This window comes from Colias eurytheme, chromosome 18 (genome assembly GCF_061535395.1).
Source record: "Colias eurytheme isolate Ceu_HAF_F1 chromosome 18, ilColEury1 Martin Lab GWU primary, whole genome shotgun sequence".
Taxonomy (NCBI): domain Eukaryota; kingdom Metazoa; phylum Arthropoda; class Insecta; order Lepidoptera; family Pieridae; genus Colias; species Colias eurytheme.
This window is the reverse complement of record NC_142997.1, coordinates 9160242-9179412: the sequence shown is the minus strand read 5'-3', so window position 1 is coordinate 9179412 and position 19171 is coordinate 9160242. Positions and strand designations below refer to the sequence as shown.

Here is a 19171-nt window from a genome sequence, read left to right as displayed (position 1 = left end):
TGACGTTTCGTTTCGAAAATTTATTTTTCCAATTTATAAAAGTAAAATGTAAAATTTATCATTTTAAAATTTTTAAAATTTAATTGTTTTCTAAATTAAACCGTTGATAATGGTTTATTATATTGTGAATACTGCACAGAAGTTTAAATTATGTAGTTGTAGTTGTATTATCTGTTATTATTATATACTTTTTTCTTAAAAAAGCCAAAAGGGTAGTGCTAGGTCCTATTAAATATTTTCTCCCAACTTTACATAATAAATTTACCTCGTTTTAAGTCGTGAAAACAGTAATTGAGTTGCGAATAATACGTTTCTGTATTTTGAAGTAAAATGTGTATTGAATTAACGTTCCGTTTATCATGTTGTTAACACCCCTTACAACAGTTGTATCAAATGTCATCAAACTTGAACTGTCAATACGATAGACATAAAGCTGTCAAGTACAGTTTTTATTTGGAATTCAAACGTGATATTCAAAAAAGTTTACAATTAATTTATCTTGTAAATTTTATTATAAAACAATTTACAAGTTATTAATCTGTTAATAGTTCAATAATAATTAAAACCATGACGGAAGTTCAGTTACAAGAGTTTAAACTTGAACCAGATTCAGAACTTAGGTTTGAAGTCGAATCAAAGAACGAAAAAGTTGTTTTAGAGGTTTGTAAAAAAAACTCATATTTCAGATTTATCGTAATATACTATACCACTATCGTGCAATTAACGCATAAATAATTTTTGTTATGCTTTTTAGGTTAAGAGTGGTTACGCGGAGTTGTTTGGCACAGAGCTGGTTAAAGGTAAACCATATGAGTTCCACACGGGAGCCAAGGTAGCAGTATTTACGTGGCATGGCTGTACGGTAGAACTACGCGGTCGCACGGAAGTCAGCTATGTGGCGAAGGAAACACCAATGGTAATACATAATTTTGTCTACAATCATGAGTATGTTGATAGCTGCAACTATAATATTTTCTTCAAAAACCCTCCAATTGAATTGTAACTGCTTGGTGTGAATGAATCTTATAATATAAAAATGAATCCCAAAATGTGTTGGTAAGCGCATAACTTGAGAACGCAGCCGTTCGATAATTCTTTTTTTATTATATTCCTTGAAGTACGAGGATGGTTCTTATGTAGAGAAATCGTAAATATGTACCATGGGCGAAGCCGTAATTAAATTAAATAAAAATATACAGCTTTATGTGTATTATAGACTATTGACATCATATTATTGTTTTGTACATATGTTTGTGCTTTACAGGTTGTATACCTCAATGTACACGCTGCTTTAGAGCAGCAGAGAGTTGCGGCAGAACAGGAAAACACTCGGGGTCCTGTCACAATGGTGGTTGGGCCAGGTGATGTCGGCAAGTCCACGCTGACCAGGATCCTGCTGAACTATGCTGTGAGAATGGGGCGTAGGCCTATATATGTGGATCTCGATGTGGGACAGGGGCATATTAGTGTCCCGGGAACCATTGGTTAGTAGATTAAGGTTATTTTCAATATGATATAGATTTTATTCACTGCAATAGATGTGGATTTGCAATTTGGAATGCAAAACAATACTTATATAAATTCTTGCTGCTTTTGTGTATTCTTGTAAACTTATGTGTTCGAAATGTTAGAACTGACTTTACAAAACCAAATTCGTCTTAAATAATGCATTTACAAGTCTGTGATGTGAATTTAACCCATTGAGCCCCGAACGGCCCCATCGGTCCACGACACAATAGATTTTCTATTGTGTCTGATTCCGGGGCCTGAGTTATTAAATAGATTACTTTGCATAACTTGCTTAATTGTTTAAATATCATGGTTAATATTACTATTTTTTCATTCAATATTTGCAGGTGCACTTCTAGTAGAGCGACCAGCTTCAATAGAGGAGGGGTTCAGCCAACAAGCTCCCCTGGTATACCACTTTGGTCACAAGTCGCCTGATGAAAATTTAGAACTGTATAATACAATTGTGTCTCGACTTGCTGAGGTTATCGCTGAGAGATGCGAAAATAATAAGAAAGGTAAATTTTAAATTTTTCATGTTGGTTTTTATAAGGGCTCAAGTTAAAGTTTTTGTTAAACTACATACTCTAAATTTTCAATATGATTATTTATAAGGGCTCAAGTTAGTGAAGTTTTTGTTAAACTACATACTCTAAATTTGCAATGTTTCTCCTTTTCTTTAAAATTTCATTTAAATTTCAATTAGCTTTTTGAATTACATTGAACATATAATGATGTTGTTGCTTCTATTAAAAGCAATTTAAAAAACAGTTATATTTAAACTCCGAAAACAAATTTAATCAGGTTGAATTATTTTTCAAATTTTACACAAAATATTTCTTTATTCCAGCATCAACATCAGGCGTAATAATTAACACATGTGGATGGGTGAAAGGCGCCGGTTATAAAGTGTTGACGCACGCCGCTCAGGCATTTGAGGTATGTTTGTATAAAAAAAGTATATTTGTTATTTCTTGGATATAAGTTTGTGTACAAAAAGCAAATAGACTCACAATTACGCAAAAAAAACTGTCCAAAGCAAAACTCTGCCTATGCATGTAGTAGGCAGACTTTTACTTATGTGAAATACAATAGACTTTGAACATTACTGCCTGCAGATAAGGTGTTAATTTCAATAATTGCCACTCAGACATTTTTTTAAACTAAATAATATAACATTAGTAAAACACAAAATGGGTAAGAAATTAATATTTGTATGATACTTTCAGGTGGATGTTATATTAGTTTTAGATAATGAAAGGTTGTACAATGAATTGAAACGTGACATGCCAAAGTTTGTGAAAGTTGTGTACTTACCGAAAAGTGGAGGGGTAAGTGTAAAATTATTTGCATAGTGATCTTGATTTTTTAAGGAATTTCTGTTTTATTTGTAACTGTTTGTGTCTGTGTAATAATATACTCGGTTAAATTTCAAAAATATTATGTAATGTCTTTGATATGTTATGTAAAATAAAAATTTAAAGAAATTCAGATAGTTATTGTCTTAAACTTAGTGTCAAATAATTGATAAATGTGCAAATAATGCTGGTGAATTTCCTAAGTCCTTTACTAACATGACTCTAATATAAGAAATATAAAAATTCAGGTTGTAGAACGGTCGATATCGCAACGCGCCGAGTTACGGGACGCGCGAATCCGCGAATATTTCTATGGAAAGAGGACTCCATACTACCCGCATTCTTTTGACGTTAAGTTCACAGATCTCAAAATATATAAGGTAAGATTTTGATTACGTATGTGTATGTTTGTATGTACACTAAATGTAAGGAAAATTATTTTTAATGTGTTTATTGAAACAAAATGAGAAATAAAAAAGTGAATATTATATAGATACAAATTAATTTATTACGTGGCACAATGGCAAGTGAGCGCGTTTGTAAGAATGTGTGAGAATGTGTGTCATCTAACTAACTACCTAGGTGTGAAAGGGATAAAAAACATATAGGCGTCATTCAACGTCATATTTTCTTGTTACAAGTTAATGTTCATACTGAAATCTCCAGTGTATTAGATATAAGCTTCTTGCCTATAAGTGAGGTGTGCACATGCGTGCAGGTGGGCGCCCCGTCGCTGCCCGACTCGTGCATGCCGCTGGGCATGCGCGCGGCGGAGGCGCTGACGGCGCTGGTGGCGGTGTGGGCGGGGCCCGCGCTGGCGCACCGCCTGCTCGCCGTCTCCTTCGCCGCCGCGCCCGATGATCTGGCGCTGCATGCTAACCTCGCGGGCTTCGTGTGTGTGTGAGTATGACAGATCGCAATGTGTTTGTTGTTGTATATCCTTTTCCACACCCTTAAGGGCTACCGCACACGGGCCACGGGCCACCGGCCACAAAACGCCGCCACCGGCATATTTCCTTCACTTTTCATACAATTTATATAGACTCGCCGCACACGGTTGACGCCTGTGGCGGCCACACTCTACACGCTTTTTTCTTTTCGTGGCAGCGTTTGTGGCTGTGGCCCGTGGCTCGTGTGCGGCGACGGTTACGGTCCATTCCTTTCGTCAATTCTTTGCCAACCCTTAAAAATGAGCAATGACAGAATGCCAAACTCTGCCCTGTGCAGTGGTTACCACTTGAAATATTTCATACACTTCAAACAATTTGCCCGTACTAATTAAAAAATATGTATATGTCTGTTTGTCTGGTATAGATAAATTGTAGTTTTTTTTTTCGTTTGCAAAATATAATATACTACTAAACAGTTAATGTTTATTTATTTTTTTCAACATTCCAGGACTGCAGTGGACACAGAGCGACAAACTCTCACAATTCTATCGCCGCAGCCGCGACCCCTCCCAAACACTATTTTATTACTCTCAGAACTACAGTATATGGACAACCACTAAACCGTTTATGATAAAACTGTGTTACAAGTCATTTTACAAATGAACATGATGTATTTAACCGAATATCGCCCGGTTTCTATGTCATATATTTTTACTTTTTATAATATTATTATTGAAAAAGAAATGATATTATTAATGTAAAAATATATGTTTTTGATTATAGACACCAGATATGTAAGATCAATTTCAATGGTCGATAGATTTTTGGCTCCTTTATAAGGAAATGACTGAATAGATATTTTTGAAATACTTCCAACAAAGTACCCTCATAAAATATTAATTACCATTGTAATATACATGTTGAATGTAATAGCCAAGTAATGAAGTAATATTTATAAATTTGTACATATTATTGATAAGGATATAAATAAAAGATGCAAATAAAATATATTTGTTTTATTTATAATTACATAGTGACTAGAAAAATAACATACTATGTATAAAGAAAGGAAACAAAACATCTTCACAACTCAAGAGGTAGATAGCTACAAATAAACGAATTATTCAAATTTTTATACAATAAAGTAATTATATTACATCTTTAAAGGCACAATTTTGTTAAAATTTCTAATAATACTAGCTGTTCCCCGCGGTTTCACCCCCGTGGCTCCACTCCTGTTGGTCGTAGCGTGATGACATATAGCCTATAGCCTTCCTCGATAAATGGGCTATCTAACACCGAAATAATTTTTCAAACGGACCAGTAGTTACTGAGATTAGCGCGTTCAAACAAACAAACTCTTCAGCTTTATAATATTAGTATAGATTAAAAGATTAGGTCTTTTAATTAAAGTAATATCATAATTAAAATAATGACTAATTCATTATTTATTTAACTGGAATTGACATAAAAACTATTAATTGAGTTCTTCTCAGATAGGTCAGAGCTATTCAATATTGAATAGGACCAATATTTTGTTTATGTACAAAATATTGGTATATGTTACAATTGCTCTATAAACATAATATTTTGTGAGACGAAATATATAATAGATTGTATATGAATCTTAATAAATAATGCCAGAAAACTCGACGTAATCGAGCCGAATCATAATTTAATTCGTTTAATACATTTCATATCAATGCAATATAATACAATTATGATATTATCTAATCTGTTTTGAAGAAACAGCATTTTATGCCCACTTTCAAAAATATTCATGTACAATTTCAGAAGAACCAATGTTCTTAATAATATCCTTTTTTCAAGGTGATTAAAACAAACATAATTCTCATATTGAACATAACCTCAATTCATTCCTTACTCAAACCACTTTAACTTTCAAACAAACAATAAAAATCCACATTTTATAGATAATTTCATCAGTTATGTTGTCTATTCTCTGTGGACCTAACTCTATTATCTATGGCTACATCTTTCAAATGACATTGAGCAAATTTAATGGCGACCCGCATCGCGTCTTGCACCATCTGTTCACAGTTTATGAGACTGACCTGAAAATGAAATGAAACTTAATTAGGTAATTACGTATTTGAAACTGAAACATTTCTTTATTTTTTCATTTATATAGCATTAGCTGCGCCCTGCTCTTTCACCCGCGTGGTTCTGCTGCTATTGGTCTTAGCGTGATGGCCTATAGCCTTCCTCGATAAATGGGCTAACTAAAACCGAAAGATTTTTTTTAAAACGGACAAGTAGTACCGAGATTAGCGCGTTCAAACAAACTCTTCAGCTTTATAATATTAGTATAGATTTGAATCTATTTCATTTTATAAACTATCGCGACGTACACACACTACAGTTTTTTTTTACAAATAAGTAGTATATTTACAAAATTATTTCTCCATAATTAATATTTGTATTTTATTTCTCTACCAAAGATCGTTGTCAAAGCCTTGATAATTTAGTTGCATCTCTGAAATGTCATTTCAGACAGATTTGCAAATAATCTTATAACATATATTTTTTTAATTCTTTAAAGCATTAAATAATGTGTGAAGGAAGGAAGGTGGAATTCCTCCATCGAAAAAGGGAGGATCCTCGACCAGTCTACTGACCGGCCATTAAGGCCCCGATGGATGATGTCGGAAAGATGTATATATGCTCTGTAGCGAAAACATTTCGCTTGCGCGATTCAGAGCGAGGTGTCGCTACAAATGTAAAAATAACAAAAACAGTACAATAGACTTACTTTTGTAGCATTCATTTGAGCTTTTGTATCCAGCCCCTCATGTGGAGAGATCTCTGCTTGGAAAATTGGCAATATGCAGCTCAGCCACTTTTGCGCTGTGAAGTTTTTGTTCACCAGCTCCTAGATGGATTATCGTAAAACTATAATCAACAATCAACAATTTTCAATAAAATTCAACACAGTAGAATACTAAACTTATTACAAGACAAAAAAAGTATTGGTAACACCACTTAATATAATTTACAACTCAAGCACTGAATTAACGTTATGTTTTTTGCTGTTGAAGTTGTTTCTGCCTATTTTTATGATAATAACTGTTAAAATTTTGGAAAATAAGACCTAGGCAGAGATCTGGCAAGTTGGTAGTGATAAATACCTGCGGCACTCTAGCTACAGCGACGATCACGCCTCCCGCGCATCCCAACAACATCGCAGGCAACTCTCCTGTGACGTCATCACCTCCCCCCACCCCTGTGACGTCATCCGTACCGCCATCTTGAATCTTGGCTATGGTGACGTCACTGCGACCGTGCGTGCGTGTATGCATCACACCTTGTGTCGCATTTATGGACTGTGTATGTGTGTGTGCGGTGACGTCACTACGTGGGCGCGTGACATCCGCGCCATCTTGTATTTTGTGCATCTGTGTGTGTGTGATGACGTCACCACGTGTGCTTGTGCGTGTGTGTGCGAGCGCATGCGCAGCGGAGTGCGGTTGCATCAAATAGGAGCAGCGCAAGAAGTGCACAACGAACCGGCGACCCTCGCGGATCGCTTCTTGGCACGCTTCGACTATTTCTGTTTCCGCCATTGCTCTGGAAATTGTATCGTTTGCAAGCTGTTTTTGATAATATTTTTTTTTTAAATAAGTAGTATTACTATATGAAAAAATATATGACAAAATTACTGTAAATAATTGCTATTATTATTAAACCTATGTTTTAAATATAAAGGTTTTCATCCCAAAACTACTGGCTTTTAAATAATAAAAAAATGTGCAGCGCCTCACGTCATATACAATTTTAACCCACCATTTACTATGATCGGATATATATATTACTAGCTTTCCGCCCGCGGCTTCGCCCGCGTTTTCAGAGAAAAACCCGTTCCCGTAGGATTTCCGGGATAAAACCTATCCTATGTCCTTTCTCGGGTATCAAAATATCTCCATACCAAATTTCATGGAAATTGGTTCAGTAGTTTAGGCGTGATTGAGTAACAGACAGACAGACAGAGTTACTTTCGCATTTATAATATTAGTATGGATTATTATTTAATATTTATTATTTATTTCCCACAAAGTACATTTGAAAAAATTCGACCACGAGGTTGGACCCGCATCCTTTTTCTTTATAAATTTATATTTATATACTTAAAGCATTTGAATGCTATAAAACCAAAAACATCAAATTCAAAAATCTCTTAACTATATATTTTTTGTCAAAAACTATTCAAATTATCCACTTTAACAAGATAACTCACTGCATAGCCCCATCATTCTTACTACCAGCCCTCTTCACCAGGGTGTCCATCAGTTTGAGGCACTCCGCGTACTCCCCGCAGGGCGCTCCGCCCCCGCACAGGGCCACCAGCTGCTGCTTTATACTGCTCACTTCCTGTTTCACTTGCTCAGGGTCCGCTAATTCCGCCACTTGAGCCAGTTTCTGCGCGCGGCAGAATAGCTCGCGAGCCTGAATGTGGTTCAAAAATTATAAAAATGTGTGCAAAATAGTAGGTACCTATGTAATTTACAACGTGTTATGGGATAACTGATAAGCATATCATATGTAAACGATTATGATAGCATAACGAATTATAGGGAAAATCAGGAAGAAAAATTAAATTTAGGGTGCACTCACACACATCAGTCACCGTCACGGCACGTCACCGGACAGGATTAAAAAAAAATATGTATCAATAGTTCTAGTATGACTCTGTTCCCACACGACAGTCGCCGGCACGAAATCTATCAGTGACGTCACCGGTCAGGCACGTCAAATAATCTTTCCATACATGTATCATACTTTTATCCCCACTCACCCGGTGCCGTCACGTCTCAGTTCAGTCAGCGTCGTGCTACCGTCAATAATTGCTACATGTTCTCTAGCGTGACACACGTCTAATCACTGACTAGCCTGATGTATGTGTTCAATGATTCAGTCAAACCGGCGACGTGACTGACGGACAACATGACGGTGACTGGTGTTTGTGGATACGTACACAAACCGTCACCGATCAGTCATCGGTGACTTGACGGTGACTGATGTGTGTGAGTGCACCCTTAAACTACGCTAAATTAAAAAAAAATCAGTATATAGCACAGAGTAAAAGTACGGGCATAAAAAAATGTTCTTCACCAACCACAACTGCCAAGACCACTACAAATATGCCAATTATCACGTCTTGTCTACCACTTTTGGATAGACAATTGCATATAGGCATATTTATTGCACGCCTCATAAGCGAAGCGTTGAGGTGGGTACTACTGTCACTTCGCGCAAAACATCTGATTTTTCAAACTTAAAATGTCTTTATGTATCATACATTGCACTTGTAAGATAATACATACACACACATATTAAGAAAAAACACTATTTTTAACGTTCATGATATTTTTGATGTCATTTTTGTTATTTAAACTAGTTAAAAAACAGTTTAAAAAAGTTCTGTCTTGGACGTCCGTGTGTCTGTATGTGCGGATCCTTTTTCTTGTTAACACGATAGCGACCGAAATACTTTACTAATCGAGTCTTTTTTTTTCTCTTACGCTTGAGTATGCTCAGGAATAGAACCCTTTCATTTTTCAGGGTCTGATTCGATGTGGTTTAATTGTTATTAAATAAACAAAAATAATAATTAATAAATATTTATTAAAAAAAAATTATGAGGCGTGCACTTTTGGATTTTCCAAATTATTTATAAATTATATTTGATAAAAATACGTCTCGTCGTAATTAGATCGGTTAATGTCGAGTTCTCGCGGTCTTCTCTACAAATAATTAAAAAAAAATATTTTACCTGCGCTGCGCGTGCGCCTGTAAGTGCGTGCAATGTGGGCGTGTGTGTGGCCGCGCCTTTTACACTGTACACGCATATTTCTTGTAAATCTCGTATAGAACGCACGTGTGTGTCGCAACATAACTCCCTGCACACGTAATAAAACGTATTGTAAAGAGGAAAATATTTCTATTTTAACAATTAAAATCACACAGAGCGAAACCGAGGCAAGCAGGTAATATAAAATATGACAATTAATTAAAAATAAAAATATTATTACATTTCCTGCAGAAAATTACCGAATTTTCTGCAGGAAATGTAATAATATTTTTTTATAGAGTTACTAATATGCGCAAGTAAAAAAAAAATTATGATAAAACTTAATATATTTCAACTCACTTGGACAGCAAGGGTAGCGAGCAAGAGACCAATCTCAATCCAGTCTCGGGATAAGTCTCCCCGGGGACAGTTATCACAGAATCTTCACAGGATAATTGTGTGCTGTCTATCACTCGCGTATCCACTGTTGCGTCTGATTTTATGGCGTTTCTGGAATATTTTATTCATTTCTTAAAGTTTAAATTTAAAGACATGTTGGGTACAACTTAGCTATAACCTTACTAAGATGAGAACTTATAGCTGAATAGATAACTATGGTTTTCTTTGTAGAATTTCGCCACAAAAGATTAAAAAATTAATTGAAGTGAAACTTCTTTATCGGGGTTGGAAAAAAATTTAGTGTAACATTTTTTCGTTACGCGTGACATTTTTCCGTTACGCGCCATCTTTTTCTTATCCCTACCACGCGTGATTCGACGTATTTCTGTAAAGTTGCATATAGTAAATTATTTTTTGAAAAATAAGGTCATAAAGAAGTTTCACTTCTTACGTGTGTATACTAGTACACGCACACATTTTTTTAAGAAATACATCATTTTTTTCGTTATTATTATGTGGATATTTGCTGAATAGTATAAAAATATGAGTTGAATATTAGCTGAACAGTATAAAAAATGACATTTTTAATAATATGTTTGATGCTGATCATGTATTTATGATAGAAAAATTAATTTCAAGAAACTTACCTTATCAATTCCTGTGCTTTCAACACCACAGCTTGCGACAGTTTCTCTCCATACACAACCAGACTCAAACTGAGTCCCACATCACTAACACTAGACCCCACTTGTCCTATCACACTATTTGGAAGCACTTGCCTCATCGCCGCATTCAACAAATGCACACCTGTATGATTCCTCATTATATTCAAACGTCTTTCACTATTCACTTCTAAAAACACGTCACTTGTATTATTCACATATTTATTTTCACTATCATGCAGTTTAAAATGTCCCTTGTGAAACACGAAATCGCGTATTTTGAACACACTGTCCACTATTAGTTGAATGTGTTTGTTGAATTTTAAAACGCCTAAATCTGATACTTGTCCACCGGCTTCCGTGTAGAAGTTTGTGCTTTCTGTTACTATGTAATACGGTCTATTTTCGCAGGGCTCGAGGAAATCCACCCATTCAATGTTCTCGTTGAGGATGGCTACTACTTTCGTTTTCAACGGTTCAAAAGTGACTCTATTGTCTATCGCATTAAAGTCGTATTTCGGTTGATCGTTGGTGCGTTTGACACCAGTTTTGAGGATAGTTTCAATCGCTTGATCGAATAAGATTCCTTGTTTCGTAGATTGTTCTTTGAATGCCGTTTTGTGTCTTGATCTGTGTTGCTGCAGAAGTTTCCAAAAGCCCTTCTTGTCTATTTCTAATTTATTCAAAGTAGCTATTCTTTCAATGATGTCCTCTTGGAAGCCATGCGTGTCATATAGTTTAAATACTAACTCTCCAGGTATTGTGTTTGAATTCAGCTTTTTCATAGTCTGTAAGTATTGAGTATAATAATAAGTTAGATTTGCAATTTATTCATAAAATACTGACAAATGTATGCTTTACTGATTAAAAAAATGTGTTTTAAGTCAATTTTTTGACTTAAGCAATCGCCATAAATATAGATTTACCCCTTAACTTACCATGCTTCACAAAATATTAATTAAAAATATATTATTGGAATTTTTCAAATATAAATAAAAACAAGTTCATGCAAATTCTAATACTATTATCCCCACTATCGACTAGTCTCAATCGACGTTACCAAATTTTATTCCCCATAACTAACCTCTTTCAGCTCCTTATATCCGAGCGCAAATCCTGCCATCTCAACATCACTAAACTCGACCACCTCTGGGTACCGTTTCACCAGATCCTTCCACTTTTTAGCGAGATTACTCCGCATTTTATCATAACTCTCTCTTTCATACTCCAGGATGAGTTTGGCGTCTCTTTCTTTCATCATTAGCTCAGGGTACGTGTCTCCGAGGCTCTCTGTCACTTGGTTGTAGAGAACGGACAGTAGGTGTGGATTGTGGAACACGTCGGAACAAATTTTGAAGGTTTTCCGCATTATTTGTTTGAGGTTTAAACTGAAAAATAAGTTTTAATGTTTTCAAATATTGAAGTTAAAAATATAGGCAAACCTTTTGGCTATCAAATCAAAATGCATGGATATATTTATTTATATTGACCTCTAAATGATCCCACTAAAACTCACTCATTTATCGCAAAAAATAGTAATAACTCAAGTTATTTTCAACTAACATACCCAAAACCAACAGAAGTTTCTAAATTTTTTACATTTTTAGCATTTTTTTTTTACAATTTTTTAATCAACAACAAAAAATATTACAGTTCATTATCTTTCGACTCACCTGGTGGCCGGAAAGGCTCCATCAGCCAGACACACGCTGATCATCCTCGCGTGATCCGCTAGTCTGCGGTACTGCTGGTCCAGTACAGCATCAGAGCCGTAGTTGCCACCGTATGGAGAAACATTCTTACTGTTCTACACATACTTTGAGTTTATTTGTTATGAAAGAAGTTAAGCAAAAGACAGGTTAGAATTATTGAGGTGTCGTTTTTTATAAACTGGTTACTGCTAGTATCATCGAGAATGGATTACTGCTGAGTTTATTAAGGGTTTTCATTAAAAAGAGTTCATCATCAACATTTATTTCATAAGCAACATTTGTACGGAATTATAACTTATTACAGGTAAAAGATTTACAATTACAACTGCTACCTAAGTGAACATCACGAAAAAATCGGTTCAACCGGTTTTGGAGACATAGAATAGAAATGGATAGCTTATATTTCATTATAACATTCTGTAGCATTAAAATATATTGTGTAACAATAATTTCCTACCCCCCCCCCCCCCCATCTACTTTACCAATTTTTTTTGCTTTAAATATATTTTTCACCTATACCATACATACGTACCTTCTCAATCCCAGCTATGATTGGTCGAAACAGATCTGTATCGTAGTTACTAGGGACCCCTTGTAATAACGCAGCTACTCTTTCCAAACCCATGCCCGTGTCAACGTGCTGACGTCGCAACCCCTTTATTGAGCCATCTGTGTCCCTAGAGGTTTTTTTTATTAGTTTCTTATAATTTAAGCGTTTTTGGTCAATGATTTGTGTAAAATAAACGTTTTGGTTAAGTTATTTGTTGTCAATCGCTTTTTTCGCGCTCATGTTGTAACTACGAAAAAAAAGCTAAATGGTCATAATCCTGAACATGGACTGGCCAATGAATGATGGTAATGTCTGAATAGATAGATGCGTAAAATAAATAAATACATACTAAATTATGTTAGAACGAACCTCTAATAGTTTTATTACTAACATTAATATTTGAATAGATAAAAAAATACTTTAAATTCCCTTTATAAAAATGTTGGTCTTCAAATCACACTCTTATCAAATAATGCCACGCTTTAAATATTACGTTAAACTATTGTTATCATTTATTTTTACTTATTTATTATTTGTTCAATGTGGACAATTAGAAAATAATTATACAAAAGGTGAGTATTGTAACAAATTGATGTAAATTTACTAATTTGCTTATTTTGTTGTTTTTAAACTGTGTTCTATTTTAGAGTCGTTAAAAAAATATTATAATCTGGAATATTATAGCGCGGACGCAGAATTAATAAGGCCCAATGGAATACATGTTCATAATCGATTTTGTAAGAAGATTTGCCAAAAATACAATGGCTGGAAACATGGAATAAAGTTGAACTATGAATGGTGTTTATGTTATGACTATATGAAAATAAATAATGATTAATAATTGTGTATTTTATTTATTTGAGCCTAATCAAAATTGAAATTCTTTATAATTTTAAACTGGTGAATCCCTGTTATCATTATGAATAACAATAAGATAAACAATGGGCTAAAAAACGTCCTCACAAAAACTCTACCCAGTGCAAAGTTTTGTAAAATCAGCTTTAAATCAACTGAACAAGATTCGTTAATTTTACGTTAGTTTTTGCACGATATTGTGTATATAATCACTACATAGTATAAAACAAAGTCGCTTTCCCTGTCCCTATGTCCCTTTGTACGCTTAAATCTTTGAAACTACGCAACGGATTTTGATGCGGTTTTTTTTAATAGATAGAGTGATTCAAGAGGAAGGTTTATATGTATAATAACATCCATTAAATAGTGGAGAAGTACTGTTATTTTTGAGGTTTCTAATGTGATGTCGTAAAAAATTACATTTTTTCCGCTTACATTGCAAACGCAGGCTGAACCCTACGAGTTTTATCAAAATAAAGTACTAAGTATTATACACATTGAAAAGGTCTACAGAAAAGTCCGCGATGGTATATGTCTATCTCTTATGGATAACCCACAATAACTTTTTTTTGTCATTTACTTTTTACGACAAATAATGGCTAATTTTCGATGCGATTTTAACCAATACAGCATTAATCCTTAACCAATTAAATACCTTGAATACATTGTTCATTTAATATAGATCTATATGGCCCTTTACACCGTATGATTTAAGTGAATATTTTCGAAGATATTACAGATTTAAAAATTGCGGGACGTAGCGTTTGCGTTTGCGTACCGGCCGGCCGCCCGGCTATCTATTTTATACCCGTGCGAAGCTGCTATGTTTTTATATACAACGTTCACAGTTTTTCTGTAGTGTATTTAGTATCAGCATTGCACCCGTGCGAAGCCGGGGCGGGTCGCTAGTTATTTATAATTCAAATTCAAAAATACAAGTCAGAAAACGCAATTTAAAATTTTCGCACAAAACCATTTTCTACAAATATCATATATTAATACTAGCGGTCCGCCACGGGCGAAGCTAATACCTACATGTTTAAACTATCCTATCTCTCAAGTTGGATTGAACTGCACATGGTGTGCGAATTTTATTATAATGCGGTTAAGTGGATTAGGAGTCAATTGAGGACAAACATTGTGACACGAGATTTATATATATTAAGATTATAAATACCTATTGCACTGTATGAACACGATATTCCAGATCTCCGTGAGTGATCCATCTGGATGTACATAATGTATTTCCGTGCACGGCCCGCACGGTCCGCTCGCGCCCATTTCCCAGAAATTATCTTTTGCCCCACAGTCTTTTATACGGCTTGATGACACACTGAAATAAATACATATTTTTAGTTAGATAGTCATTTCGTAAAAAAAATTCTCTTTTCTTTTTACTCTTATAAATTTATAAAGAATAGAAAAAATTCGATCACGAGGCGGGACTCGAACCCGCATCCTTTCGCGCCATTCCGGGCATTTTGAAAGCATTTTGAATGCCATAAAACCAAAAATATCAATTTCTTTTTACTCTTTTCAAAATATAGATTGTACATTATTATTTTCAAAATTCCCAGATTTGATGAACACATTTGAAATGATTTTTCATTGCATTATTTATTGTATTAACTTCCATTACATTAGATTCTATCTACTAGTTAACTTCCTACTATCCATAACATATGTATTATGTATTTAACCAAGAAGCGCAACTCAGGGTCCCAAGACACAAGTATATCACTTAGTTTGGGACCCACTGTCGTACATTAATATTTTAATTGTAAAACATGTAGTTTGGAAAAATATACAGCTTATCATGATTGATGATATATTTAACTCACAGGTTTTTCTTTTAAATAAACTAAATTTAAGATTTTCTATACCATTTTATAAGAGAAAAATATTAAATTACCCAATGTCTTTCCATATGTCCCTACACTCTCGATCTTCAATGAGGCCAATCGTCACATCTCCACCAAAGTAAGTGACCAGTAGATCTTCAGGTTTTAATCTGTACGGACCCAGGAGCAAATCCCAAGCCATTTTACATGCTTCTTTCTAAAAACAGATAATATAAAAGTAATAATAGCTCATTATTATATCTATACTAATATTATAAAGCTGAAGAGTTTGGTTTGTTTTTTGAACAAAATAATCTTGGGAACTACTGGTCCGATTTGAAACATTCTTTCAGTGTTAGATAGCCCGTAAAACCGCGGAGCACAGCTAGTCATAATATATATGTTGCTGGCAACTAGTTTAGGCAATTTTTTGTTGATATAGCTAGTTAGCTGCGATATACATAACATCAGAATAAATTCTTTTAAAACTTATTACTACAAATTATTTAAAAAAATGAGCAAATCTTTGAAAAAAAAACAGTTTAAATATTGATGCGAAATGGAAAGCGCCAAGTTTTTGTCAGTTTTGTGGTAAATATTGTTGTTGTAATATATTGTATTCACAATAAAAGATGATTACCTTATAATAATCCCCAAAAGACCAATTGCCAAGCATTTCAAAGAATGTATGATGGTGTCCATCTAAGCCAACGAGATCCAGGTCATTATGTTTCCCTCCCACTCTGATACACTTCTGTGAGTTCACCACTCGAGGGAACGGAGGGTCTACCATCCCGAGAAACACTCCTTTGAACTGAAATATGTAATTCAAACAGTTAAAGTCAATTGAAATGAATCTATAGAATTATTTCAAATATACTTAACACGGTATAATATGTATATTAAAGGCAGGACCAATTAGTGGAAGTTGATGTTACAAGATTCTGTACAAAGTTTCTCATATAAAAAGGAAATTCCTTAAAAATATTAAGATAACTTATAAACATAATATGTTATTTCATTTGTTATTAATGATAGTTTTAAAAATCTCACATGTCTACCAGTGGCGGTACGTTCATACAAGCCGAAAAGCCCGGCTTGCCTTAGAAATTCGCTACGAGACAGGAAAATACCTAAATTCAATATTCGCGCGCAATGAGCAATTCATAATTTGCTCCGAAATTCAATGAAAACTCACCTACAATAGGTATAATATATAATACGCCTAGCATAAAACAATGACGAATTCGAGTAAACTTTTTAATTTCATCCTTCTTCCTATCGGAATAAGGTCGTACCTTTTATTCTGACGTTACAATCTAAATTGGATGGATTATAAACAGTGCAGTGTCGATCTTGAGTAACATGTAGTTGTCTCGCTTGCATGCATGGGCTTTTACCGGGCTTTGCGCTCATCTCTTCTAACGTATGAAATTTCATCGCAGTAGCTACATACCTCTTTAGAATTCTATAGCAATTTGTAAGGCCAAAAAAGCCCGGCTTTACAGTGTGAAGATAGAACTTACCATTGCGCGAACGAACGTCGTGAATATTATTGTTATTATAGTTTGTTTGAGCGGGTGATTATACCGGTGTAATTTAGGTTAAGTTTTTCGAATTTTGTGATAAAATGAGTCACAGTGTCGCGACAGCAGATTGTGTTGTAAATTGTGATGGTTTGCTTTGTGCTCAGCGGGGGAAAGGTAAAATCATTAAACTTTACTGAAAAACAACAATTAATTTCTTCATCAAAACCAACTCGAACGATTTGTGCATTACCCAAACTAGTAACGAAATTTTAATTGTAATGTTTACGAACGATTTCATGAATGAGAACTGCTTAGAAGAAGCCTTTCCCCAGCTGTTGAAACTTGCACATTTGGTAGTTACGATTCCTGCTATTACTAGCACCTACTTACGCAGGTAGTTCTTCCACGGAGCGTGCTTTCTCATCGTTAAATTAAATCGTATTCATAGGTACGTATTTAAGAAATACACAAGGCCAAGAATGCCTTTCTGAATTAGGTATCAATAATTGCCATAGAAAAGGAGCTGTTAGGTTATTGAATTCTAAAACAAACACCTACTTTCTATAATTCCGATGTTATAAAATCTTTCCTTCAGAAAGGTTGGCGTTTTGAATTAGAATATAAATGATTTGTACAATTTTATTAATAATATAATGTCATACAGTTTAATATAATTTATCGATTTTAATGATAAACGTTTGACTCAACAGTTTGCGGGCGCACGTGAAAATTTAAAAGATTTGATTCGGTATGATTCTACCTATCTTATTCATGAAAAGGGTACCCAGCAAACACTTTGAAAAATTTGGGCTTGCCCAGTCCTTACAGCCTAGGCATGCCACTGATGTCTACATGTAAGAGGCCTGGTTAGGGGTTATAACGCCAAAAATTAAATTCTTTTCATTTTGGATATAGAGCCCTAGAAAGTACACTATCTAACATTACTGTGGTTGAGTTTCAACATTTTCTACATTGTTTTGTAGAAGTTTGAGACTCTTATCAATAGATGTGGTTTACCTGATTCATGCCAGCATTCACAAATGGGACTGTAGGATCACATAGCGGCACAACTGAACTCGACTTCACATGTTTATGGCCATGATTATTAACGAAATAATCAATAAATGTACTCCTTATAAACCCACTGGATGATTTCATACGCATTTGAAAAGTTTTTTGAGTAAAGTTAGTTCGAACCGGTATTCGTAACATTTTATTTACAAATATTTTACAACGTTTTACGTATGATGATTTTTTATATATGTTTCTGAACTCTCACTTGTAGGTAACAGTGCCAATTAATGCATTTATTTTCGCCACAACATTTTATTTTTATAATTTGTAGTTTGCACTCATTTGAAAGTTCAATTCAAGGGCTCAGTATACTGATTACTGACATTGACTTTGAAGTTTGACATTGACAATACGTGAACATGAGTCCTTAATTAATTGGGTTCGTTATTACTTGCTCTGTGGCGGTCCGCCCCGGCTTCGCCTACGTTTTCTTTAAAATAATAAGAACCATCCTCGTTCTTCAAGGAATATAATAAGAAAATTGTATTTTAGAAACGATGCAGTGCTGTGAAACGATGCACTCGAAAAGTTGTGGCGTATAAAAAAGACGTGTGGCACTCGAGGACTGCCGCGGTAAAGCTATTGCGTAGCATACCTTCAAGCGGCAAGCCCACAGGGCAAGCCACACCTCTGCGCCCGTCGGAGTGGGGAGCGTGAGGTTTTTCGTTACGCAATTTCTGGATTCGGTCCCCGCGCTCAAGGCCCGCGATAGAAGCTACGCAATAGCTTAAAAACTTAAAAATGAGGAAAGAATAAGATCGATACGTAATTTTAAGGTAATTTTAAACTAAATCATATCTTCTTCAGCAAAGTTTCGCTACAGGAGATGATTTCGGAAAGAACGATATTTCGGAAAGAAAGATAAATTTGTGGATAAATTAGTTTTGACCTGTGGTTTTGACCGATTTTGTATGAATTTAAACTTGTGACTGATACTGGCAAATAGTTCAGTCGCGCCTAGTCGCGCTAATAACCGAAAAAAA

At 34.8% G+C, this 19171-nt stretch overlaps 2 protein-coding genes across 2 annotated transcripts; one reads left to right on the top strand and one right to left on the bottom strand.

The window, feature by feature from the left end:
• Nucleotides 1–434: 434 nt before the first annotated feature.
• cbc (protein CLP1 homolog) lies at nt 435–4757 on the top strand. The gene is made up of 9 exons (XM_090112187.1): nt 435–660; nt 755–916; nt 1265–1484; nt 1857–2027; nt 2360–2448; nt 2739–2840; nt 3116–3247; nt 3586–3767; nt 4266–4757. Exons 1-9 carry the CDS (start codon nt 568–570, stop codon nt 4375–4377), a joined length of 1263 nt encoding a protein of 420 aa, XP_089968313.1. The 5' UTR covers nt 435–567; the 3' UTR covers nt 4378–4757.
• Nucleotide 4758: 1 nt separating this feature from the next.
• On the bottom strand, nt 4759–18490 carry LOC149900861 (alanine--tRNA ligase, mitochondrial-like). Its single transcript, XM_090112188.1, has 14 exons — nt 18132–18490; nt 16226–16399; nt 15657–15802; nt 14922–15077; nt 12872–13016; nt 12301–12434; nt 11712–12015; nt 10613–11415; nt 9927–10076; nt 9549–9675; nt 8013–8221; nt 6907–7345; nt 6531–6650; nt 4759–5832 (listed from the first exon to the last, which is right to left on the bottom strand). The coding sequence occupies exons 1-14, from the start codon at nt 18324–18326 to the stop codon at nt 5701–5703; spliced, it is 3234 nt and encodes a 1077-aa protein (XP_089968314.1). The 5' UTR covers nt 18327–18490; the 3' UTR covers nt 4759–5700.
• Between the last annotated feature and the right edge of the window lie 681 nt (nt 18491–19171).